Source organism: Colletotrichum phormii (genome assembly GCF_030913505.1).
Source record: "Colletotrichum phormii strain CBS 102054 chromosome Unknown BDP81scaffold_2, whole genome shotgun sequence".
Lineage (NCBI taxonomy): Eukaryota > Fungi > Ascomycota > Sordariomycetes > Glomerellales > Glomerellaceae > Colletotrichum > Colletotrichum phormii.
The window spans coordinates 1583676-1607687 of record NW_026851444.1 but is presented as its reverse complement, the minus strand read 5'-3'; the positions used below and the strand labels follow the sequence as shown (position 1 = coordinate 1607687).

The 24012-nt window shown below is 54.4% G+C and overlaps 10 protein-coding genes across 10 annotated transcripts; 5 read left to right on the top strand and 5 right to left on the bottom strand.

The window, feature by feature from the left end:
• Positions 1–95: 95 nt before the first annotated feature.
• Positions 96–983, bottom strand: BDP81DRAFT_85393 (uncharacterized protein). Its single transcript, XM_060596392.1, has one exon. It carries the CDS (start codon positions 762–764, stop codon positions 315–317), a length of 450 nt encoding a protein of 149 aa, XP_060450609.1. The 5' UTR covers positions 765–983; the 3' UTR covers positions 96–314.
• Positions 984–1764: 781 nt separating this feature from the next.
• BDP81DRAFT_85382 (uncharacterized protein) lies at positions 1765–2340 on the top strand. Its single transcript, XM_060596390.1, has one exon. The coding sequence runs from the start codon at positions 1809–1811 to the stop codon at positions 2220–2222; it is 414 nt and encodes a 137-aa protein (XP_060450608.1). The 5' UTR covers positions 1765–1808; the 3' UTR covers positions 2223–2340.
• BDP81DRAFT_85383 (uncharacterized protein) lies at positions 2341–2870 on the bottom strand. The gene has a single exon (XM_060596391.1). The coding sequence runs from the start codon at positions 2728–2730 to the stop codon at positions 2458–2460; it is 273 nt and encodes a 90-aa protein (XP_060450607.1). The 5' UTR covers positions 2731–2870; the 3' UTR covers positions 2341–2457.
• A 727-nt stretch (positions 2871–3597) lies between these two features.
• Positions 3598–5076, top strand: BDP81DRAFT_416024 (uncharacterized protein). Its single transcript, XM_060589495.1, has 2 exons — positions 3598–4193; positions 4433–5076. The coding sequence occupies exons 1-2, from the start codon at positions 4089–4091 to the stop codon at positions 5045–5047; spliced, it is 720 nt and encodes a 239-aa protein (XP_060450606.1). The 5' UTR covers positions 3598–4088; the 3' UTR covers positions 5048–5076.
• Positions 5077–6160: 1084 nt separating this feature from the next.
• Positions 6161–7898, bottom strand: BDP81DRAFT_389639 (imidazoleglycerol phosphate synthase; the record flags this gene model as incomplete). The annotated part of the gene is made up of 2 exons (XM_060587293.1): positions 6161–7711; positions 7776–7898. The coding sequence occupies 2 exons, from the start codon at positions 7896–7898 to the stop codon at positions 6161–6163; spliced, it is 1674 nt and encodes a 557-aa protein (XP_060450605.1).
• Positions 7899–8463: 565 nt separating this feature from the next.
• On the top strand, positions 8464–9688 carry BDP81DRAFT_389638 (uncharacterized protein; the record flags this gene model as incomplete). The annotated part of the gene is made up of 2 exons (XM_060587292.1): positions 8464–8607; positions 8660–9688. 2 exons carry the CDS (start codon positions 8464–8466, stop codon positions 9686–9688), a joined length of 1173 nt encoding a protein of 390 aa, XP_060450604.1.
• A 1910-nt stretch (positions 9689–11598) lies between these two features.
• BDP81DRAFT_308245 (vacuolar protein sorting-associated protein) lies at positions 11599–13212 on the top strand (the record flags this gene model as incomplete). The annotated part of the gene is made up of 2 exons (XM_060583438.1): positions 11599–12930; positions 12991–13212. The coding sequence occupies 2 exons, from the start codon at positions 11599–11601 to the stop codon at positions 13210–13212; spliced, it is 1554 nt and encodes a 517-aa protein (XP_060450603.1).
• A 2838-nt stretch (positions 13213–16050) lies between these two features.
• On the top strand, positions 16051–16531 carry BDP81DRAFT_389636 (uncharacterized protein; the record flags this gene model as incomplete). Its single annotated transcript, XM_060587291.1, has 4 exons — positions 16051–16149; positions 16253–16312; positions 16375–16415; positions 16486–16531. 4 exons carry the CDS (start codon positions 16051–16053, stop codon positions 16529–16531), a joined length of 246 nt encoding a protein of 81 aa, XP_060450602.1.
• Positions 16532–16619: 88 nt separating this feature from the next.
• On the bottom strand, positions 16620–18327 carry BDP81DRAFT_457385 (uncharacterized protein; the record flags this gene model as incomplete). The annotated part of the gene is made up of 3 exons (XM_060593280.1): positions 16620–17606; positions 17665–18129; positions 18211–18327. The coding sequence occupies 3 exons, from the start codon at positions 18325–18327 to the stop codon at positions 16620–16622; spliced, it is 1569 nt and encodes a 522-aa protein (XP_060450601.1).
• Positions 18328–18895: 568 nt separating this feature from the next.
• Positions 18896–23650, bottom strand: BDP81DRAFT_468041 (MRC1-like domain-containing protein). The gene is made up of 3 exons (XM_060594471.1): positions 20550–23650; positions 19002–20499; positions 18896–18943 (listed from the first exon to the last, which is right to left on the bottom strand). The coding sequence occupies exons 1-2, from the start codon at positions 23513–23515 to the stop codon at positions 19395–19397; spliced, it is 4071 nt and encodes a 1356-aa protein (XP_060450600.1). The 5' UTR covers positions 23516–23650; the 3' UTR covers positions 18896–18943; positions 19002–19394.
• Positions 23651–24012: the final 362 nt, after the last annotated feature.

The window sequence follows — 24012 nt, the reverse complement described above, 5'->3', positions numbered from 1 at the left end:
GGAGTTGTAGATGAGGGCGGCGCCGGTGGTGGAGGGTTCTACCATGGTATCCCGGCGAGGGTTCCGGTGGATGGATGGATGGTTTTCTCTAGATGTTCAGGGCGAGGAAATCATGACTTGTTTGGGACGAGGACGATAATACGGTTTCTTTGGAGTTTCTTTTCTTTTCTTTTCTTGGGTTTGTTCACGTTTTTGATCCTTTGCGACTGGAGGGTCCCGGGGAGGTCATGTAATCATGTATAGATAGGTAGGTATGGTAGGTAGGAATGAAGGGTCGGAGGCGGTTTTGGGGTAGGTAAGGTAAGGTAGGTAGATCAGAGGCGTATGGGCGCAAGGCCGACAGGGAGGGGAAAGATGAGTGACTGACTTATGGCACGAGACAGTGAGATGGAGGGGTAGAGGATTTGGGCTGGACTTTTTTTGGTCGGGCCACCGTCTAGAGGGTGTGTAACGTGCAGTTTGCGAGCGAGTGAATGATTCGAGTGTTGGAGGGTAAGGCAAGGCACCGTTCCGGCAAGCAGCATGTCACTGTCACTGTCACCGGTGGACCCCGCCTGTCTTGCGGTGAGTGGACGGGAGGGTTTGGAGTGTAAGATATCAAAAGGGTCTGGGCGGAACGTCGGACATGTACATATTGACAAGTAGGTATCCGACGTGGTTGGAGCTTTGGTTTCCTGCCCGGACTTGGGATGGAAAGAGTGAAAACCACATAGAGAGGGGTTTGATATCCTGCAGATGCTAGACACTTGACTCGGAATGGACATGAAGGCTGAAGAGGACTGTGAATGTTTCTCCCTCCACACATTTGTATCGTAAAGTAAGACATTGGGAAAAGAAACTACCTACCGTACTTACCAACCCACCTCTCCGGGAACATCTACCTACTGTAGCGAGCGGCCAGTATCGGAACGGCGAGCGGCGGTCTTTGTTAAGTAGGTACGGTGATCAATACCTACCTTACATGAGGGACCTCTCGGCGGTGGTGTAAGAGCAAGTCACTCGGTCGAAGGAGGTTCGAGCTTCCCCACCTGGCTCTATCGCTACTGCAGCCCAACCTTATCGATAAGGTAAGCAAGTGGAAGCGTGAGCCGATAAGACCAAGAGACGACGGCCAGGTGGAGTCTTCCCAAGTGGTGAGAATGAGATTCCATTTGGCGCCGGCAGTGTGTGTGTCACTGGACTTCGGACTCCACCGCTGGGTGGGTGTGGATGATCACTTCATTCGACCTCCATCAGATGTGACCCCCTCTTCCTCAAACGGTTGTGCGGCAGAGAGTTCGAGGGGTCCCACACCTTTCTTGCCATCGTTGGAGACTGAGGTAAGCACCTGTACACTGTGGAGAGGGTTCTAGAAAAAGCGAAAAACCATAAGGTATGTTTCGAGTTCCAGGGGTTGTTGTAGGCCTTGCGGGGATCGAAGCTGTACAAGTCAGGTATCTTGCAGCAGCATCCAAGATGAGTGTCTGCAATCGTTATCTATGGACCAAAACGCCTCGCAGCTTTCGCTCGGTTTCGGCGAGGGCACGGTGGGGCTTTGGGTGAGAGTCAGATGGTCCGTCGGGTTGCTAGCTGCTTACCGGAGACCGGCGCCGATTTAGATGCGACATCTCTGGCCGTTTGGCTGCACCCAGAGTGTTGTAGTCGCTTGGATGTTAAGTAGGTGGGTAGACGCTTGATTAATACTGTTGTTACGAAACGATTTATCTCAATTCCGACCGAGTAATCTGAGGAACCAAGAGAAGTTGATAATCGTTATTCATAACGTATTGTATCCTTTCAACCTTCCGAGAAGGGCGGTGCTGCGGTGGATGACTCGCGAATCACGAATGTGGGGGACAAACCGGTCAAGTGACCCGAACGGAAACACGGACCCCAGAAAGCCCAGCATGCTAGTTGCGGCGCTGCATAGCAATCTTTGGCAGGCATTGACAAGGCATCCTCCAATATTGTCCATGGCAATGTGTGAAAATAGACCAACCACCGTAACACCATGTGCTCCGGTGGCCTGCTCGCCCGTCACGATTACGACGGCCGAGAAAACGCGGCCTCCGACCATGCCGGGGCTCCGGCTCAAGGGGGATCCATTCGTTCAAAGAGGCTGCGACAACTTACGCCATCATCATATGAAATGTTTTGACTATCCGCGGCGGACGTCTGGAATACATTACTGTGTAGAGACGGAGCTCAGCCAGAGTTTCGAGGTTGGGTATGGAATAGGCTGACCTACCGTAAACCCTAATTGTCCTGATAGTTGAGGACCCCTCCGTCCCCCAGCGGTTACCTGTCACTCGTGTATGCGACGATCCACGGCCGTGTGCTTGAACTGCTTGCGTAACATTACCTCACTTTCGTAAGTTGATGTTCCAAAAAGAGGACCGGATATCAGGCCAACGCCATTCCGTACACGTGTCAAGGTCGATCGTCCTTGTGGAATCTCTCCAAGAAGAAAGCACTGTGTTACTGTGAGCGCCAGGGAGAAAGAGTTGGTTCTCTGACCGACCGTTTCCGTCCAAGAGATAATCCATACCCCAAGTTCTGGGTCGGGCTAGGGTGGCTGGGCAGCATGGGCTCGGGTTGTCCACGTGCATGTGAAGTGCAGCCCACGGCCTCGTTCGATTGGCAGAGGCCGCAGGAGAAGCAGTCAAAGTGCCAAGCGCCGTGCCGGGCCCGGATTGGGAGCGTCCACCCGAGTTGGTTGATTGCTGGCGGGATACTAATTACTGGTGACATTCGGTTCGGGGCAACTCTGACTGGTCTGTAGATTATCGAGACATGCTTAGGTGCGTAGAGCTATTGGGGTCTAAAGACGGAGGGATGCAACTGCTTCAAGTCAGTCAATGAATCAATACCCAATGAGTAGATCGTGGGCCATGAATGGCCAGGGAAAGTAGCAGCAGCAGCAGCAGCAGCCAATGCAATGCAGCCCAAGAAACAACGTGCTTTGCTTCCCATACCGCCTCATACAGTGCAACATGGACGACGGATGGCGCATTGCAAAGTGCTCCAGCCGGTTTCGTAAGCCTAGACCAGTGGCCCCCCCATGGACCGTGGGCCATGGACGCCCCCCTGCCAGCGGGAACAATGGACAAACTGGAACCCTCTGGAACTTGTGGAAGAGACAGCTGATGCCGATGATGATCGTGGCGAGCAAGCAAACAGATCATGGAGTACCGATGTGCTGTGACGAAAGTAAAGGGTCCCTGAGGATTGCGATTGAGTAAGATCCAAGCAATCCAAAGCCTGAATTGACGTGGACGGGATCAATGGCATTGACTGCATTGGATGGGGAGGAGGAGACATGGATGGTGGATGAAGGGATCCGAGGATAGAAGGGGGAAAGGTGGAGATGCCAGGGCTGATTATGACTGTTCCTTCCCACCTTCCCTAGGTATCCGTACACAGTAAGTTTCCCACTGGACCGGTGGGCTTTGCCGCTTTTTTTGGTGGCTGCCACCCCTTGAGACTGCCATTGCGGCCCATTGGAAAGGAAACCTGTGCTAGGCTGGCACGGCATGGCTGGGTGGTGGTTGCTGCGTGCTGCACAGTGGTCCCCTTGGGCCTTGGGTTGCTTTCTCCGCCACGCTAGACGTTTCCACCCTTTATTTTTATTTTCTTGCGGAAAGATATGGGCTTTCCGCTGGGTTTTTATTCACCACTCTGCCCGCCTTGAACACCATCTCTCCCATTCCCCTCTTCCTGTCTTCCCCATCGCAACGCTTCACCGCCGATATCCAGTTCGCCTAACCCGCAACAACCGCCGTTCAAAAAACAAGGACAAAACATCAACGCAAATCCTCCATCCACGCTACTACATCAATCGATCGACACAAATCGAACAGCCTCATCAGCTAGAATCAAGAAAACCCACACCACCTTTTCGAAAAGAACACTACCATCGTCGCTACTTGACTCTCGCCTCACTTTTCAACCACCAATCACCAATTCATCGACGAACCGGTTCCGATATCCCGAGAACCGACCTCCCAACCCAATTCAACCACAACACCAAATCTTTAGCTACCAACCCCCCCGAAAGTCAATCGCAATGGCGCCCATGAATCAGGTCAACAATTACAGTAGTAGTAATTATGGTGAGGCCGTTGTCCGTCAGGCCAATGTCCTCGCCAGCTGCTACATCGTCGATTCCGCCGCGACTCTTCGCGGTGTCCACTACTGCACTACCGGCGCCGCAGGTACGTCACACTCTCCCATTCCACAGTAGCACAATCATATGCATCTCTTTGTCTCCGTCCTGCCTCCCCAACGTACGCCCGTCTTCAGCCTCAAACTTGTAGATAAACTGTCGATCATTCTGGGTTGTCGTCTCTTGTGTACTTCCCACCCCCTATAATCCCCGCACACCTGCATCGACTGTCTCCGGAAACTTGGTAGATTACATGGATCATGGACTGACATCTCTTCGAATCAACAGGGGCCGAGTGGTATTCCTGAGGTCCCCTCCTCAGGACTACCATCGCCTCCTTCAAGCCCCCCCCTCGCGGCCATAACGGCATCCAACGAGCTCGCTCTGCTTCCCAAGGCCAGCAGCAGCAGCTCCAAGAGGCGCGATACCGTGCCCGGCAAGAGGATTAGCCGCAGAGGGGGGGCAGCACTTTCGATCAGGGAAGAATGTGAAAGGTTCTTTTGTGAGTCCATGAGGGCTGTGTTCCGCGGTGAGACGGACACTGGCTCGCGTGGCTCCGGCCTGCATCAAGGTGCTTATTACTACAACAACGGCAGCAGCAACGCCAACAATATGCTGCCAACTCCGCCGCCTGACGAGGACTTGGCCGTTCAACCACACGTCCCGTTCGGGGGACGCGGCGGGGACGGTGCGGTGGGCTTCACGGCCCCTGCCGCACCGGCCCCGGCCACCGCGTGGTTGGAGGTTTGGGACTTTGCCGGCGGCGCGAGTTTCAGGGCCTTTGTGGCGGACGACGGGGTTGAAAAGTCCCTGTTCGCCCTATTTGACAGGAATGTCATTGGACGTGACCTGAAGCCTGCGTATGTTTCACACACCCTCTTTGTCTCAGACTCCGTCCCCTGATGGAACCCTGGCTAACATTCTTTATAGGCTCATGGCGCTGATGGAGTTGGTCGATGGACCGCTCAACTGCCAACACCTGGTCGTCTGCATTGACCGGACCATCGAGGAGGACGACGCAAAGTCGCTGATGAAGAGCTTGCAGTGGATCGGCTTCGAGCTGACGACGCTGGATCACTGGGCGAGAGACGTGGACGTTACGAGCAACCAATGGCTGTTTATGAGCATGGAGATCTAGCATTACTTACCACGGACAGCCTTTCATCGTCCGCGTTCTGTTGAGAAGGGGATTTCCCCTCTCTCACTCATCAGTTCTTTGAGCTTGGCAGTTGGGGAGTTTTTGCTTTTTCAGGCTTCTTCGTCTCTCGTCTTTCCTAGTGTTTGCACGGCACCGCGGTGTATCGTTTCTGCTTTGAGCAAATGGGTTTTGCTTGGGTTACGCACCTTATTCAGTCTTCTTCTTCAGTACGCAAACAGCTCGAGCTTGGAACAAAACAGCAGGATACGGAATTTGTGGTGGGAAAAAGGAGAAACCGTTAAAAGCATTGAACGAAAAAGGGATTCCAGTCTCGTGTTTTGGGCATCTCTCTCATTCTCGCATCTGTATCTGTACATCTGTACGCTAAAAGCTGAAGGGCTGTTTCTCTTTTTACCTTTGTGGTTAGTGTGGTTCATCGCAACTAGCCACAGGGTTTGGTTTTGGGGAGTTTCTACGCAATTGCTTTATCAAGTTGGTGAAAGGGTTCTCTTCTCTTTTCCTTTGGAACTTGAAATGTTGGGACTGTTTGATGTTTGGCAGGAATTGCACACAAAAACACAAGTACAACATAGTATGAAATCACGACATGAGGAAGTCTCTTTCTTTGTATGTCTAGTATCGGGCGAATGTGAGAGTCAACATTGTCACCCAAAATACAACTTCAGGCTTTCCCGGTCCATGACTATCACTGTCAAGGTTTCCAAAACTTCTAAAGTGCTCATTTTCCCTCTCTCAAACGGCTGATCAAATCTCGCCCCCTTTTCCGTCCAATACGCACAAAGGGCATAAGCAACGCTTGACTTTTTCTTCCTTTCCTCCACTTCAACTACCGCTCACCAGAATCATGACCCCCCTCCTCAAATGCTCTCCTCAAACTGCCTCACCTTGAGCCCCTTCTCCGCCAAGAAATCCTTGACCTGCTTGACGGTATACTCCCCGCGGTGGAACATGCCCGCGCCCAGCGCAGCATCCGTCGTCGTCTTGGCAAACACCTCTTCAAAGTGCGCCGGCTCGCCCGCGCCGCTGGACGCGATGACGGGGATCTTGACGGCGGCCTTCACCTGGGAGATGAGCTCGAGATCAAAACCGCTGTTGGTGCCGTCCTTGTCGATGCAGTTGAGCAGAATCTCGCCGGCGCCCATGGCCTCGACGGCTTGGGATAGTTCGACGACGTCCATGTCGCGCGTCTCGCGGCCGCCCTTGATCGTGCAGGCGTACCAGCAGTATTCCTCGCCCTTGGGACCCGGGCCGGTGGACGTCTTGATGATGTTGTGGCGCGTGGCGTCCGTGTTGGGGACGTATACCCGCTTGGGATCGACGGAGACGACGACGGCTTGGTTACCGTAGGCTTTTGAGATTTGTTCGATGGCTGTGTTGCCGAACAACTTGCGGCCCGCGCCGTAGTATTCTTCGGCCGCGAGGACGGCGTCGGAGCCGATGGAGACTTTATCGGCGCCGGATTTGAAGTACATTGTCGCAATCTCGAGGGCCGAGACTTTGGTCCCGTCCGTGTCGACCGTGTCGCGGATGCCGCCGCCGATGGTGAGCGGGACGAAGACGGTCTCCGAGGTGCGACGGAGGATCTCGAGCATGGGAACGTCGGCGAGGGGACAGTCGCGGAAGCTGGTGATGTTGAGAAAGGTGACTTCGTCTGCGCCCTGCTCGTAGTAGCGGCGAGCCATCTCGACTGGCTTGCCGAGGTTGCGGACGGCGCCGCCGTCGGACTTTTCGCGGACGTCGTATTGGTCGCCTTTTGTTACGACGAGGTCGCCTTGGTCGTTTGTGCGGACGTCGAGGCAGGCGATTACGCGGCGGGTGAGGCCGTCTTGGAAGGGGACGGCCTCGGCGGGTGAAGGTGTGGTGGTGGTGGTGGTGCCGGCGGTGGTAGCGGCGGCTAGGTTTGCGGCGCCGGAGCCGTCGAGGAAGGCGCGGAGGCAGCGCAGGCCTGCGGCGCCGGACTTTTCGGGGTGGAACTGCGTCGCGAAGATGTTGCCCCTGGCGAGAGCGCCGACAAAGGTCTCGTTGCCGTAGGTGCCCGTCGCGACGGTCCATCCTTGGGCCTCGAGTTCGCCGCAGACGTAAGGATACTTGTAGGTGTGGACGTAGTAGTATTTGGACTCGGGCCGGAGGTCGTAGAGGCTCGCGCCGCCCGTGTTTGCGCTGTTCCAGCCGATTTGCGGGACGGATTTGGTGGATGCGTCGAAACGGTCGAGACTGCCCTTTACGACGCCGAGGCCGGAGACGTCGGGGTCCTCGAGGGAGCCTTCGAAGAGGGCCTGGATGCCGACGCAGATGCCCATGAAGGGCTTACCTGAGGCGATGTGGGCGGAGATGGCGGGGAGGAAGCCGGCTTGGGAGAGTTGGGAGAGGCAGTGGCCGAAGTGGCCGACACCGGGGAGAATCAGTTTCTGGAAGGGAGAAGGTTAGCTATTTGAAGGCTTTCTCTACGGTATGGCGAGACCAATTTCTTACTTCTGCTGATGGAACATCTTCGGGTCTTCTAATCCATTCGACTTCGTAGCCGACCTTCTCGATGGCGTTCACCAAGCTGCGAACATTGCCCGCGACGTAGTCCAGCAGGTGGACCTTTGGCATGATGGGCACACTGGAGGATGAAGTAGATATAAGGAGTTGGGTATATTGGAAGTCTATAGAGCAGAAAGTAGATCAAAGATTGAGAACGAATGGAACGCGCCGTTATAAAGTATCGTCGCTCGAGGAGGGATATGTCGGATTGTGAGTCAACAGAGCGGGATGTGTGCAAGTCTGATTGTGAGTCGAAGGCCGTCTTTGGGAAATTTACTTGCGATAGCGGGGCAGAGGGGTTGTGAGCATGGAAAGTCCAGCAGTTGCCCCGCACCAGCGGCCGGTCCCCTATTCAGTCGATCTTTGGCCTGTGCCAATCTGCCGTCGAATTGACTGGGGGCGGGTAAGCTTCTTTCCTTTGAAATGGGAACTTTGTAATTATCTTCAACCTGGGAGCTTCAGCAATTTTTTGATGTTGCGTACTCTTTCCGCGCAATGAACTCGCAAATCGATCTTCGCATTCCCTGACGTACTTAGACCGTCGGCGACAACACCGCAGAGCTGCACAGAATCTCAACCCCAATGCACGATTCCCATCAGTCAAATGGAGTCCCCCGCCAGGAATCACGATGACATGGCGACCGACGCGCCGACGTCTTCAGTCGCACCGGTGAATGCTGCGACCGCGCCCGCCGACGAACCATCCGAAGCCTCCAACAAAATTGACGGCGGCGATGACTCGGAGTGGGAGTACGAGTACTCGACCACCGAGACCGAGGTAAACCGTCGCATTGAAGCGAGCAGAAAGATGCAATTGCTAACCATCCCAGACATATTACCTGACTGTCGACCTCTCCATCCCACAGCTTCTTCGGCGCAAACGGAACATGCCAGTGTCAGGACGAGGCGGATATCACTACAAACACTGGGCAGGCCCGACGACGAGGAAACCCAACGAACCGAAACACCATCGCATCATGTCAGACGACGACCAGAACGACGACGAACCAGCCGACGAGCCCGAGGATGACGAAGAGATGGACCAGGGACAGGCCGATCCAAATACAGACAGCTATGATGCAGATCTTGAATCTGAACAAGCTGCCGAGATCCAGATCTTGGATCTGCATTCCGACAAGCCCATGTTCGCGTATAAGGGCAAGATCTTTGAGGGACAATGGACGCGAAATCTCGGTACTGAAGTAATATTCGCTGAACACGAGCACGAGGACCCGATTCCGGCTCTGCGACATCTCCCCGGCGGTGTGGACATGCTCGCGGCGAGCTGGTCGAGGATCAACACGACAGAGAAGCGCCTAGAGCCAAGACACGAAGCGGCGGCGAAGGACGACCCCCTCAAGGACATCAGGAGGAAGCATGGAATTCATATACCCATTACAGCAGACAAGACGGGCGAGCGCAAACGCCAGACGAGGTTTTTGGAGAATTTAATGGCTCTCAAGGTCAAGAGAGGCGAAAAGGACGAGGTCACGGTGTATGCCCACGCCGCGCCGAAGCCGACGGATATAGGTTCGAACAGCCGGAGGAAAAGACGGAAGCCATTGCCGGATGGACCATCGAAACGTGCAAGCCGGGGCGGCAGCGTCCGCGGGAGAGGTGGCTCTTCCGCATTAGGAACGGGTGGCTCTGAACGAAATGAGCGACAAGGCAGCAGCGTTGCAGAGGCTGCGGCTGCGGCTTCGCGGGATGGGGCGTTGTCAACGCCAACGCCGACGACATGGGCGAACCTAGATGGACAAGGCGGAGGCGCGGACAAAGGTTCGGGGCCGAAAGATGAAGACGAGGCAAGCGACAACGACTATGAAGACGACGACGAGGATGGCGGAGATTTGGAGTAGGTCTTGTCAGGAATGCATCCCTCAATTTGGGATACGAGTCTAATCGGACCATACAAACTTTACGTTCGAAATGGTCTTTCTCGCAATCCGAATCCAGCATATACTATGGCTTGTTGGAGAGGATGGATGAAGATGGCGCCCAGGTAGGGCGATGCCTCGGATGAGACGGTGAAACTATGTGACCGCCGTTGCGAGGCTCTACTGTGGTAGGGCCCCCTCCGGGGCCGGGCTCTCCTGGGCTGGCACATGGAATTTTGGGAGAGACATGCATGGAGGCATGATGTGGTCAGACTGACGAGAGGTCCCGGGGAGACTCGACGGGGGCCAGAGTCTGGCCTCAGCAGCAGTGCAAGCACGGCTAAACCTAGAGCTGATGAACTATGATCATCCAAAGGCGTCCTGCGACACCAGCACTGTTTGACGAACTATGGCAAAAGTGTCCGCCTTGTGGGAAGTACATGGGCTGAAAACCCGTTGGACGCTACCTACGGATACCGGTGCCGGCAGGTAGGTAGTCAGCGGGAAAATCGGAGATTAGTTGGGAATGCTTTTAGAAAGAAAACTTACCTTACCTTACAAGACGGTGAATATGGGCGCATACCTGCAAGAAAAGCCTCAGAATGGAGTGTTTCTTACTACTTACATAATAGTTCATGGGTTTCGGCAGATGGTTAGTGAGCCCTGTGTTTTGCAAAGTCATCCCGGCGTGTCACTCGAAAAGCCCACCCGCCCACGGCCAGCTCACATGGGGGAAGCAACTTTACTGAAGGATACACAGCAGTACGACTCGTGATGGGCTACAGGGATCGGCTACTTGCCGTGGGCTGCAGTCACTCAGCGACTCGGCGACAGTCTTGGTACGGATAGAGAGGCGGTGGTACGGAGTACGGCGTACGGATACCTAAAGAGTTAGAGACAGCCTAGGTACGAATAAAGGCAGGGCGGTGGAGAGAGTCAGCAGCGTGCGGAACTGGAGCTTTACTCCTCGTGGGAATCTGCAGGGATCTGGTTGGCCCCGCAGATCCCGGTCTGCTGCCTGCATGAGGTACCGGGAACCTTGGTGCCAATGTGCCACTCCCCTTCCTCTTTCTCTAGAGCATAGGCGCAGAGATACCTGCCTCATTGGAGTGGTTCTGGTAGATAATGCATGTACCTCCGCTCTAGTCAGGAGAAAGGTACCAACATCTAGAACTCTGTACTCTGTACGGACACAGATACAGATACGCAGAGGATTCAAGAAAGAAATCCAGATAGATCCCTTGGTCGGGTGGCGGGCTGCATCAGAGACAAACCCAGCCAGTAGTGGAACATGCATCCGCACCCCCCTCCAATCCCCTCCCGTCTGTCGCCCTCCCACGTCCAGGTCCATGGCCGAATCCAGTACGTCCCTGATCATTGATGCCCTCCCTTGCTTCCCTGCTTCCTGCGGGTTGCTGCCGCTGTCGCTCTCGCCGCCCGTCGCCCGCGCATACCGCTGACCGTATACCGCTAGGTTCTGTCCCAAAGCTTCCTTCTTACTTGTACTGCGTACTGCTCAACTCTTTTTTCCCTTCACACACTTACTCCTAACAGACTTTCCTTGTCCAACAACACAAAACACTTGACCAAGGGGCCTCAGCGTCCGACCGGCCATGCATATCCGCTCGCACCTCCCACCTTCCACCTCTCAATAGCAGACTACACCCTACATGTACACTTGGTGATGCTGTGCGAGACCCCGCTGGCTTTCGCAAGACGTGCCGGCATCCAGAAGCCCCTCCGAACCATCACTCAGCCTCCATAACTGCCAATAGCATATTACCAATCGATCCCGGCGCCTACTATACCGCAACCCTTTAGAGATTCTTTTGCTATTCTCACGAACCCAATTCCTATCCTGCGAGGCCTGGAGCCACCAACGAACTTATCCGATGTATTATCTACGCCGCTTCACCATCTTCCTCGCCTTCTTGGCGTCGCTGTCGTTCGTTGCATGGTTCCTGCCCCGCTACCTCAACCCGAGTCCGCCAGACCCGGCCAAGCAGCGCGAGGATAAGAGATGGGTCAGCAGCAGCCCGTACTGGCTCGATCGTCAGGCCTGTCGTTGGCTGAGTCTATGCGGCGTTCACCACCTCTCATGGGACCCAGCTTCTCTCTTCCCGTACAAGAACGACTCCGACGCCGGCGACTTGCGGTTGGAGCTTAGGTCACTGGATGGACGTCATTCTGGATGGGAGACGGCTTCCAAGAAGCGCTCGCCGAGGGACGACAAGGACGAGAGGAGGAAGGTCTTGAAGGAGATTCCCGACTACGTTCTCAAGTATGCGCCGCTAGTCCACCTCTACTCGGGCGAGAATTTCTGGCCCGCCGACATTGCGGAACACATTCGGCACATGACGCCCTACTTGGAAAAGGAGGCTTTGAACCGTTCCCTGATTTTGTCGGATTTGCACATGCTCAACAAGGAGGACGGCATGGTCTACCTCACCAGCGATGACGATGTGGAGCAGAGGCCCGAATGGCTGCACAGCCATGTTGGCATTCCTGAGCCATGGAACGACGGTGAGGACGACGGTGACAAGGACGAAACGCCCGACAGCCCAACTGGGGAATCCGAACACCCGCGACATGACACTGAGGATACAACGTGGTTCGACGTATCTCGCGATCACCCCGTTCACCGCATCTCGGACCCTCGTCGCTACCCACAATTCCCTGAAGGATCCGCCCGCGCCGCCGGTTTCCACCACCGCCGCCGAGACCAGGAGCAAAAGCCCATTCCCGACACACCAACCCACAAGCCCGATCAGGAAGGCTACTCAAAGGCCCCGGCCATTCTCGTCCTCGTCGACAAGGGCTCCGGCATCGTGGACGCCTTCTGGTTCTTCTTCTACTCGTACAACCTCGGTCAGACGGTGCTGACTATTCGCTTCGGCAACCACGTCGGCGATTGGGAGCACTGCATGATGCGCTTCGAGAACGGCGTGCCCCGTGGCATCTTCTTCTCGGAGCACGAGGGCGGCCAGGCTTACACGTACAACGCCGTCGAGAAGCGGGGCGAGCGTCCCGTCATCTACTCCGCCGTCGGCTCCCACGCCATGTACGCGCAGGCCGGCGAGCACCCGTACGTGCTGCCCTTCAAGATGCTCAAGGATGTGACCGACAAGGGACCCCTTTGGGACCCGTCCAAGAACGCCTACACCTACTGGTACGACTACGTCCAGGACCTCGATGAAGATCTCGACGACGACCTCGATGACGAGGTCGACGTGGCTAGCGGCCACCGTAAGGAGAACCCCACCAGCCTATTCCCCACGGCCGAGAACCCCGACGCGCCGACGTCATGGTTCCATTACGCCGGCCCTTGGGGCGATAAGCTTTATAGCTTGGCCGATATGCGCCAGTGGCGCTTGTTCGCGCAGTACCACTACGTCTCCGGGCCGTTGGGCCCAAAGTTCAAGCGGCTCGATCGCGAGAAGCTATGTATCACTACCCGTTGTCGGATTCTGGATAGCTTAAAGCCCGGACAGACGTGGTATAGTTAGATGAGCTCTTATTTTCCTACAAAGTAATGGTATAGATGAAGTAAAGAACAATCAAACCTCAAAGGAACAATTCATCCTTACTTGGCTCCCTGCATGCCGCGATACGTTGCACTCGTGAGGGATTTTGGTTCAATGTGAGCAATGCACACGGGTTCCACGTTACATCTCCGTTTTGGGTATGCAACTACACTGATTCACAAATTAACCATGGTTGTAGACATCTTGGCCTCGTAAGCTAGTATTCGTATTACGGGATTGCTAGAATCGCTAAGCCTACTGTAGCTTTGGTATCACTCCTTCGTCCTTGCCGGTAGTGATGTACATTCTTTTGCAGCATCGTGAGGTGATGGTGTAGTAATAAGCCGGACTGATAGTGGCACATGGTCAAGATAGCCAGACAGCAGGGTCAACTTAACCCGTCTCAATGCAACTACAACTTGAAGACTGTAGGAGAGTCGTTAACTAGTATACCTTGATCTCTGTTGAACTTGCCCGACTCATCCGCTCCTAGCCAACAGTAGCATACATTCAGTATAGACCAATGACACAGGCAGATTATCAGCACTCGTGGGTTTTACATTTAGAACATACCTATAGCATCTACCACCTAATCCCTCATATATGCTCTTGAACCTAGCATCAAGACCTCAAGATAGTTGATTAGGAACCCTTGATCTGCAGGTTTCCCTCACTGTACATCCAATCCCTCCTTCCATGAACAGAGTTGTGGCACCCAAAAGGTCTCAAAGTGGTATGTGAAAGAGAGCTTGCATTGCTATCTAAGTCGGGGCGAGAAGCCTAGCCTGGCAATATCCCCCTGGCCGGGAAGAGGAACGACGCCCTCGTTATCTGCAATGCTCTGAGTTCTGACATCCACCGGCAAAGCTGCAGCTCAGTATAATCAATAGTAACCCTTCGTTGAAGCGTACAGTTGTCCTACTGCCGTGCATACCGGAATGAGGCTTCCAGCCCTGATAAGCACTGGTGCGACCGCGGACCAATCGAGCTCTCCTTTGTTCTAGTATCTATAGAATATCATGGATTAGAGAGATAATACTCGTCGTCCTCGTCCAATTCCTGACGCGCAATGATTCTTGAATCCATCCTCCAGTACTTCATATCCTGCCCCATGTCGCGGATGAGTTTAGACGTATCTTTGTCAGACAGATTTGCTAAAGCGATAGCCTCCGCCACGGCTCCATCGTCGCCAGGTCGGAGGCCTTGATACGCTACACGAAAACCTGGGGGATTAATCAGTTGCTTTTCGTGGTCCGTGGACTAGATCATAATCAATGGTAAATAGTAGCTGTTGATGTAAGAGACAACAGGTGTCAGAAGGCTTTGCCATCTAGAGCTCTGAGGTGACGAATGCCTCATGAATGAAAGTGACCATTTGGGGACGCTCCTCATCGACCAATCCACATCGTCTGGTGAACACTGAATTCTCCAAGTCTAATTGGAATAATTGTCGAACAAACACAACATTAGACGTCAAAAACTCATGCAGTTGATGTGCTCGTCGGTTGAGATCCGATAGGACTAAACGGAATGCTCTGAGACCCTCTCCATGTCATGAAGTACGTTGTACGCTATTCAACGGAGGTACTTTAAAAGTCCCATAGCATCAAGAACGTAAAATTACGATGGTTGTACATCTCTCCAATTGCCCGGTAGATTGGCCAGAGATAGCAAAAAATGAGCTGCCTGTGACATTATGTAGGACCACCAAATTCGAACTCGCAACCTTTGCAGGACCAAATTACGCGTTATTACTTCCACCACTAGGTCATATACACTTCAGGCGCTGCTCATACCTTCCAATTGAGAATTCCCATTCTATAGATCTAGGGTCAGATGGTCGTGGTGTATTCGTGAATGTTTATTCCACATTGCACGTGACCCCTTCCAGTTCGTACCAAGCACCGGAGAAATCTCGTCAATCCATCGTTCTATGACTCAGCCTCATAGCCAGAAGGAGACCTTGGGTTCCAGATGGCTTCAATAGGCTTAAGTAATGCGATCATAACGTCAAGAACTCGAGTTTGCTCTGAAGACTCCTGAGGTCTCCACTTTGCTACCTTCAGTCATAAAGAGTAATCTCAACATCATCGAGATGGAGTCAATTCAGAGTTTCTGGATACTCAAGCTTACTAGGTTGGTTCACAAGCTTATTTAGATTCTAGATTCAGCAGTCTCAAGCTCAGCAGACCGCATCCAGACGCGGCTTCCCTCTATGTGTAAACTCGAGGAATTGACGAAGCATTTGTTAAGCAACCATTTCAACACTGATATGGCGTACGATCTTCAAGTTTTGGCTTGTAACTTGTAAGTTAAAGCCATGTTCGGTGCCAAGACATACAATCTGCCATGACTCGAAATGAAGCCTTCTCGGGCTCTTATATGTAGCGAAACGCCGACTTTGACTAGACAATCGTGAAGTAGTATATTAAACTTCCTTAGAGCCCAAATCCAATCCTTTCTGTCTGGGTGTAAACTTCTCAGCCAAGGAAAAGTAACCCAGTAGCTTCCAGGTTGAGCGAAGCTAGAAGTCAGGGGTGAGGACTCACTTACACTGTTCCGTCGATAGATTAAGCACTCCCTACCTTTCAATCACAGGCATGTGCAATGACCAACTCGTTAAAATCTCGTAGCTCAAGCCGTCTGTAGTTAGACAGTGAGGGCTTGATTCATTTATGATAGCATCAATCTTTATGGACTTTGCTCACTTGCCTGATCCCACAGCATACTTAAACCGTCCTTCCCCGCGATGAGACAGAGCCGTACAGGTAAGCCTCTGAACCATCACGGAACAGTTTACATTCAATTTTCGACATCAACATGAAGCTGTCCGTCCTTGCCGGCATCGTCCTCTTCAGCAGCTCAGCTTTCGGCTGGATGAGATGGGAATGCAGACAGACCCCGAACTCGGGCTGGGGCGTGAGTCCCTCCCCCATCCTCCTTTTTCTTACGCCACTTATACTCTCCGTCTTTTGGGCGCAGCTATCATGATATAGTCAAGACTGACTTCAAAATCCCGTAGCCTTCGAACTGCTCTCCGGATGACCAGCGTCAGTGCACTACCTCAGCGTGTAACAGCAACGTAAGCACTTCTCTATAACCTCTGCGCGTAGTTGCGAGTAGATGCTAAATGATTGAAAACAGTGTCAACGTGGTGCTCCTTGGAGCAACGCCCGCAGATATGTGTAAGTCTCACAGCGGCCACAACTCTTGCCCTGCTTTGTGTACATGCTGACGATACTTGCTTCACTGCAGAAACGTAGACCTTGGAGATGCTTGCGACTGCTACTGCTGGAACTGAGGAAGGTGTATATAGCTACAGCCGGCGCAATGCATTCATATCCGGATGTCCAGCTTATCAACAATATGAGAGAGATTCATTCCCCGTATCAAAGTTGCTTGACAGCGACGATATCAAGATCCCGATGCCCAACTTGGACCTCCAAAGCAATATCTTCTCCCGCTGAAAGTGTACGTGACAACCTCAGCTGCCCGTCAACAAATACATTCCACGTCCCAGGCCCCAGATTCCTAAGAGCAGGCCTGGTCGTCCTCGTCGAGCCGTCCCACGACCGCACAGTAAGCACCAACATCTTCTCCTCCTCACTCCAATCCCCACGCAAGAAGTCAACACCATCAGCCAACGTAACCCCATCAACAAACGGCCGCGCTAAGACATCCTCCGCAGTCCAAGGTCGCTCCCCAATGATTTTCTGCCCGTCCTCGACATTCAACCTCGCGTACCCGATCGCCGCATTGCCGGAAAAGGGGTCCATGTGCGTCCACCTCATCTCCTCGTCAAAAGGCTCGTCATTACGGGGATAATACAGCCCGCCTCGCTCCCACTTAGGCCCCAGCTTCTTATCCGCGTAGTCGAGCAACGCCGTCAACTCGGCCTCCTTACCCAGCTCCGAGAGCCACTGGACGGTATACCCAAACATGGGCTTGGTGTACGGAAAGCCCCACTTCTTACCTGCCTCGGCCTCCTTTGCGATCAGCACCGCCCGTTGGAGCGTTTCTTGCGAGTCCGGAGCCGCGCCGTCCTCCTTAACCAGCTTCCTGAACTCGTTGCCGACAGCAGGCGGATTAAGGCATATTTCACCTTCTCCCGTGTTGGTGACGTACCCGAGAGCCTGGTCGCCGTAGTGAGCCCTCACGAGGGACCCGTTCCACGAGTACATGAAAGCCGAGCCCCATGCCGTCCACGCGGGATCTTTGGGTCGGACGGTGAAGTCCTGTCTGACCATCCACGCGTCCGGCAGCAGGCCGTCGGAGCCGACGAGCCCTTTCTTGTCCCATGCTGCTTTGTACTTCTCCAGAACGTCGTCCACGACCGAAGTACCCAGACGAGCGTCCCGAAGACGCATTCCGATCAACTTCCACACTTCTCAGTCCACACCTCTCAGTTATCAATAGATTCATGCCGGCACTCACAGGAAACTGGTTGCAAACAACAAACACCATATTCGGCTCACAACAGACCCCAATCCACCCGTTCCCCTCCATCTCCTTGAGAATAGCACCCTGCAAACTTCCCGCATCATACGAGAACTTCTCCGGCCCCATCCCAAAAAACAGCGGATTCCACAAAAACTCCAACGACCCAGGCCTCTCAAACTCATCATCATCAAACAACATCCCATACAACGCCACCATCATCAGCAAATGCCCGCTATACATGATATTCTCCCTCACAACAGGATCAGCCCACGGCTTCCTAAGCTCTTTGAGATCCGGATCCGTCGCGATACCCGCCATGCTCGTGTTAAACCAGTACGCCCACACGGCGCGCAGGAGCATCTTGTGGATCGTCTGGCGCATGAGCTTCTTGTAGACGCTGCGGAGGGCCGGTTGGTGGTGGTAGTGCGCAAGCCCCGCTGCGTAGGCCATGGTCGCGAGCTGTTAGCGGTAGGCGTCGAGGAATTCTTGGAGGGGCTCTTGTGAGCCCATTAGGTTCCAGTCGTTGTCGGGTTGGGAGACGAGGTTGTGGAAGTGGCGGAGGTGGCCGGCTTGTTCTCGTGTTAGTTTGGGGTGCTTGGATAGGTCTGGTGCTTGTGGTTGCTGCAGATGCTGCTGCTGCTGCTTTTCGCTCGTCATTGTGATGGTGGTGGTTGAAGCCATGGTTGCGATTCGGGTCGACTGTCATGAGGCGGTCGTTAGAACGGCGGAAATAGTTGATGAGTCTACAAAGGCGCGAAACCGCTACATCGACCGACTCCTCGCTTCTGCAACAGAGCGGTAGACATCATAAATAAGTCCAAAGGATTCACGGGGTTCGGGTTTGACACGGAGCTACCCGCTCATGATCGGCCGTAAAAAGCCGGACTACACCGAGCCCGACAAAATGTCAGACGAGGAGTAGCTGACGAGGACCTAGAAGGAAGGATTGCCAACAAAGTCCCCATTCCCGGCACTACTCGGCAAGGGCATTGCGTTGCCCGAGCGCCCGGGAGACTCGATGTCTTTCTTCCTGTTGGAGGATGGAGTTCCCGCAGGCACGAACTTTAGTTCTGTAGTCGAGCGGGGATACGTCTCCTGTCAGCATCCTTCTCGCTACTCCCCTCGTTGGCTGATTTTTGTTTTACTAGAAGGATTTCTGTTGCCTAAAGAGGGTAATTAATCGTAGCTACTTTGACCAATTGAAGACCGTTATGAATTTCGAGTTGTCATTTATAGGGTTTCCTCTACAATCTACAATAATCGTGATTTTGCTCTTCGCGAGAAAGCTCATGTGTCAGATATGAATCATCAACTCCAGGAGGAAACCTTACTTGGACGTCTTGTGAATCTGCATCGATCAAAATCGACTGGATTCTTATCCGCAGGTGAAAGAGGGCTTGGGGATAGATAGAAAAGTAAGAGGGCCGTCTTCGATGCCTCATGATGCCGTCCTAGCAAACGCAATATTATCAGTCATGCAGTTTCTGGAACCTCAAAAGATAGTCATCAATGATTAAATGAGCTTGTTTAGAAAACGGTAGCATGTTGCAACTCCTGAAGTGTCCCTATCGGCAAATCATCAAACACCTAAGCCCTCATCCCATACCCAAACTCCAAACGCAGCCCTAGACTCCGTCCATGCCTTTTTACCCAGTCCGTCATTTATCTTCGATATCCATCATTCCAAACTCCTAGCAATAGCATCGCCATCAGACACATCTCCCTCACTCAAACTTGCCCGACCCAAACAGCCCATTGACAGCCTGGTGTCTCCTCTCAGCACCCTTCCACTTCCTCGCCTCCCTCCTCTTCTCATTCTCCTGGATCGCCGCGCGGCGCTCATTCTCTCTCGCCAAAGCACTAACACCAGACTTCTTGCTCGCGTTCTTCTTGATCTTGCCATCGTCACCGAAACCACCGCCACCGCCGCCACGAGCAGAGAAACCCGCGGCTCCGCCATTGCCGGCTCCACTGCCGCCAATACCACCGCCGATACTGCCGCCGCCGCTACCCTGCGAACTCAACACGGACGAGTTCGTCGTCGCGCGCCGGAGCAGTGCGGGGACTCTAAAGCTGCTGCCGCCGCTAGAAGTCGAGGCAGCAGCGTTGGGCATAGCAAAGGCGAGCTTGGTGGAGGTCGTCGACATGGTGGAGGATGACTGGCGTTTCATGGTGAGGCGGTCAACGACCACCTGGCGCGAGTTGGTGCGCCGGGGGTTCTTGCCGGGGGAGCGGTTCTCCTTGTTACCCCCGCGCGAGGGCTGTGCCTCCTCGTCGTCCGCCTCGCTGTCCGAGTGCGGATCGGTAGCAGGAATCACCTCGTTAAGGTCCTCGAGCAGACTGGAGACGGACTCGCGAATTTCGCCCAGATTAGAGGGCCTCTTGCCGTCCTTTGTCCTGCGAGCGTTGGTGGTGGACGGCGCGTTCGCGGCGTTGGAGGCGAGAGGTGCACGTTGCGCCCCAGGTTGGCTGTCGGGCACAGTAGTCTGCTGCTGCTGCTGCTGCTCCTGGGACTGAGAGTTCTCAGTCTCCGTCGGCTCGGGCGCAAAGTCGAGGAAATCCATCTCTTCGTCGCTGCCGCGGTCCTCGATGGTGCGGAGGAAGGCCTGGTTGCCGGGTTTCTCGGCGATTTTCTTGATGCGTTCGTCGGCGAAGAGGGCCTGCTGCATCTTCTGGAACTGGCGACGCTTCAAACGCCGACGGGCTTCACCGCCGTCATCCGAGTCGGAGAGGTCGTAGTCGGCGCCACGCTTGCGGCGGAGCATACCGGTTGTGATATCATGGAAGAGCTTGTCGACCATCTTCTCATCGCTCTGACGCTCATTATCACTGGAGCAATATTAGCCGAGAAAATTACACTCTAGACAGAAATTACTTACGCGTGAAGAGCAGCAAGTTTGCGCTCGTCATCGGCAGTCATGCCGTTCTCGTCGTCAATCATCTCCTTGACGGAGGCAGCATCACTGTCGTCGTCGTCGTCGCTGTCCTCGCCATCCGCGCCTCCGAGTCCAGCGTATTCATCCTCGGACTCGTCGGCCTGGTCCTCCACCATTTCCTTGGCCTTGCTCTTCTTGCGGTTGTACTCCTCCGCCTTCTTGAGCTGTTTCTGCTTCTTGACGGCCTCCTTCATGACGTTGAAGGCAGTCGTCTTGAAGCCGAAGTCGTCGACCTCGGGACTGGCCCTGGACTCCTCGACGTCTTCGTCATCCATGACAGTAGCTCCGATGTCGATCTTGCGGCGCAGTTTGCCCCTGCGAGCAAGAGGCGACTCCTGTACTGAGTCAGCCTCGGCGTCGTTGTCGAGGACCATGGTGTCTACGGTCGAAGGAGGCGGCTCGACAAAGCGCTGCTTCAACGGCGTGTAGTCTTGCGGGCCAGCGTCCTGAGTGGCATCTATAGAAACCTGAGTAAACGGCTCGTCGTCACGCAGGAGGCTGTCAAATCCATGCGCCTGGGATTGAGTGAAGTGAAGGTGTATGCCCTCCGCGGAATCCGGCTGCGTCTCGGCTCTCTGGGTGTCGCCGCCCTGGCTGTCGAGAATCATGCTGTCGTGTTGTTGGGTGAGGCCCATCAAGTTGGAGTCGGGAAGGCTGTCGAAATCCGGCATAGGAGATTGAGATGGGATCGTGCCGAGAGCTGCCTGGCTGTCATCCATTGTACCAGCAAAGATCTGGGTAAGACCCAGCCCAGCGGCTCCTGTAACAGGTAGTCCAGGAATAAATGTCTTCTTCGCAGATCGCAGTACCGAGGTGGGGACGGCGGGTGATTTCGTATTGGGCGCAACGGGGGACTGTTGAGTTGCAGTCCTGGGTCTAGGCGTCGCCTCGATCCTGTCCTCGTCTTCATCGTCCGAGATGACCTGGCTCTTCTTTGACCGACGGATGTTGCGCGTAGGAAGACCCATGTCGTCTTCAGACTCGGGATCATTCTCGACTTCTGAAGCATCAGCCTCGGCTTCAGGGTGCTCTGAGCCGCTATCGTCAGCTTCGTTGTCGAACAGCGCAACACCTTCCATCTCCGCCTCGGAGCCATCTTCATCCACATCGGCATCCTCGTCTTCAGAGCCAGACAACTCAAGCTCGACCTCAACGCCTCCCTCCGCCTCCTCTTCGGAACCGTCGTACGACTCGTCATCACTGTCGTCCCAGACATCGAGCTCGCCATTCTTCCTCTTCTCTTTCTTCTCCTTCTTGGCAGCTGCTCTCTCCCGCTCCATAATGTCCTCGGCTTCCCTCCTGGCGCGGGAGACAATGTCCTCGACTTCCTGCATTTCGCGCTCGCGCTCCTCGGCGGTCTGCACGACGATGCCCTTTGACTTGAGATACTCGACTCGCTTTTCGCGCTCCATCTTGGCCTGCTGGCGGGCGCGCTGCTGTAGAGTCATCTGCAATTGAGCCGTGGTGATTGTTGCCTTTTCATATTTTCTCTTTCTCTCCTTGGTTGGCGATCCCACCCGAGCGAGGCGGCGCAGATTAAGGAGAGATCGAGATCCATCTGCCTTGCTTCCCGGGGCCCTGTTGAAGATGGCATCAAATTTGCCGTTCTTGGCGATGGCCAAATCATCATCGTCGTCAAGGTCGATGACTGCATGATTTATTGAGACTGAGGGCAGCTTGATGCGAACTTGACGTCGAGGCTTGACGTTCTTGACAACTTTCTCTTCGGGGGACGCAACGGCCTTGGCCTTGCCCTTGTCAACCCTTCTCGATGCCTCGAACACATCGTCGAGGGAAGGCGTGTCACCATCATCATCGAAATCAACAGTGGGCTGCGCGACAGTCGTGGGCTCTTGAACCTTGGCAGGAGAGGCAGCCTTGGCGACAGGAGGGGAGCTAGGCGGTGTCTCGGGGTCCTTCATCTCAGCATCGGTCTGGTGCGCCGAGACAGGCGTGGTAGGGCGACTGGAGCTCGACAGCTTGGGATCAGGCTTGGGTTGAGCTCCAAAGTTGAACCGCTGGAGGAAGTCCGCCTTCGTGAACTTCTTTCTCGTCTTGGCCTCGTGGGCAAGCTGCATGTTACGGGCCATGCGCTGGGTCTCGCGAGCCATCTCCTCGACGGCTTTCTTCCCGGCCTTCCTCGTGGGTCTAACGGCTTGGCTGAGCTTCCGGCCACCCTCGTCGTCTGTAATATCGGACACGTTGCCGGCATCGTCATCGTCGTCAAAGAGGTCGACGTTGCTGATGGGCTGGCGTTCCATTCGCTCGGCACGCTTCTTCTCCTCCTCGGCTTCGCGTGCGAGTCTCTCTTGTTTCTTGCGCTCGACGAGTGCCTGGAATCTGGCGTTCTTTGTAATTGAGGGGAGTGAGTCCGAGTCGGAGGCGTCGTCGGCTGTTGTTGTGGTCGCAGGCTTGACGGGTGACTGTCGGTCCGGAGACACGAATAGTCCAGGACTCGACCGTGCCGCTGGGCTCTGTGGTGGCGGCGGCGTGGTTTGTCTGTCCTGCTTCCTCTGCAGTCGCCGCGGTGCAACCGGGATGTCTTCTTCTTCCGCGTCTCTCATGGTCGCGTCCTCGTCCTCTTCGTCTGCATCATCGTCGTTGTTGGACCCCAGTCGTCTCTGAATTCGGTCTAGGAAGCTTTCGGGCTCGTCTTCTGCGTCTGAAGGCTCGGCGCCACCCTTGAGCTGGGCAGCGAGCCGTCCTCTGGGGCGAAAGACGACTTCTTCTTCCGAGTCACTCGCTTGGGTGGCTTGCGGTGGTGACTTGCTCTTCTTGCGGGTCTGCTTGGGTTCGTCGTCCTCTGAACTGGTGTCAATGGCAGCCAAACGGGCTTCCATGCGTGCCTTTATTGTCTCAGGTGCCGGGCTCGCGCTGGGGGAGCGCGATGCGGCCTTCTCAGAAGCCATGGTGAATTGTGGTTGTGATTATAGAAAGGCACGAAGCCGGGTATCAAAACATGAAAAGATTAAAGTGAAGCTGCTCGAGTTACGGTGTACTTGCAGGTACCAATATTGCGTGAAGAGTGTTATGGGAGAGTTGGGTGGTAGGTGGTGGGCAGAGGTGGTATTAGTGGAGTGAAAGTCAATTAAGAGCTCTTTGACGCGTCCGGCCGACGCGACGTGTTGGTGTGCGCTACGGGACGAGACGGGACAGGAGCTTATCGCAAAACGCGGCGCCACTAAACACGCCGATAAGAACCGCTAAAGTGACACGGGACCCACCCGGAGTTCACACCGACCGGAGCTCTTATCGATAAGCACTGCTGTATGTAGATGGCTTCGGTGACCTCACCTTCAACTGAAGACTGAGGTGACGAGCACCAATTCACTGCAGATCAATAAAAGAGATTGTAGCTTAAGGTAATACTAAGGTACTTAGTGTGATTCATTACCTTACTACGTGG

Coding starts and splice junctions, on each gene's coding strand:
- BDP81DRAFT_85393 (XM_060596392.1), bottom strand. CDS start 764: ATGTCCATTCCGAGTCAAGTGTCTAGCATCTGCAGGATATCAAACCCC.
- BDP81DRAFT_85382 (XM_060596390.1), top strand. CDS start 1,809: ATGACTCGCGAATCACGAATGTGGGGGACAAACCGGTCAAGTGACCCG.
- BDP81DRAFT_85383 (XM_060596391.1), bottom strand. CDS start 2,730: ATGTCACCAGTAATTAGTATCCCGCCAGCAATCAACCAACTCGGGTGG.
- BDP81DRAFT_416024 (XM_060589495.1), top strand. CDS start 4,089: ATGGTGAGGCCGTTGTCCGTCAGGCCAATGTCCTCGCCAGCTGCTACA. Junction 4,194..4,432: donor CTGCACTACCGGCGCCGCAG/GTACGTCACACT, acceptor TCGAATCAACAG/GGGCCGAGTGGTATTCCTGA.
- BDP81DRAFT_468041 (XM_060594471.1), bottom strand. CDS start 23,515: ATGGCTTCTGAGAAGGCCGCATCGCGCTCCCCCAGCGCGAGCCCGGCA. Junction 20,500..20,549: donor AAACTTGCTGCTCTTCACGC/GTAAGTAATTTC, acceptor ATATTGCTCCAG/TGATAATGAGCGTCAGAGCG.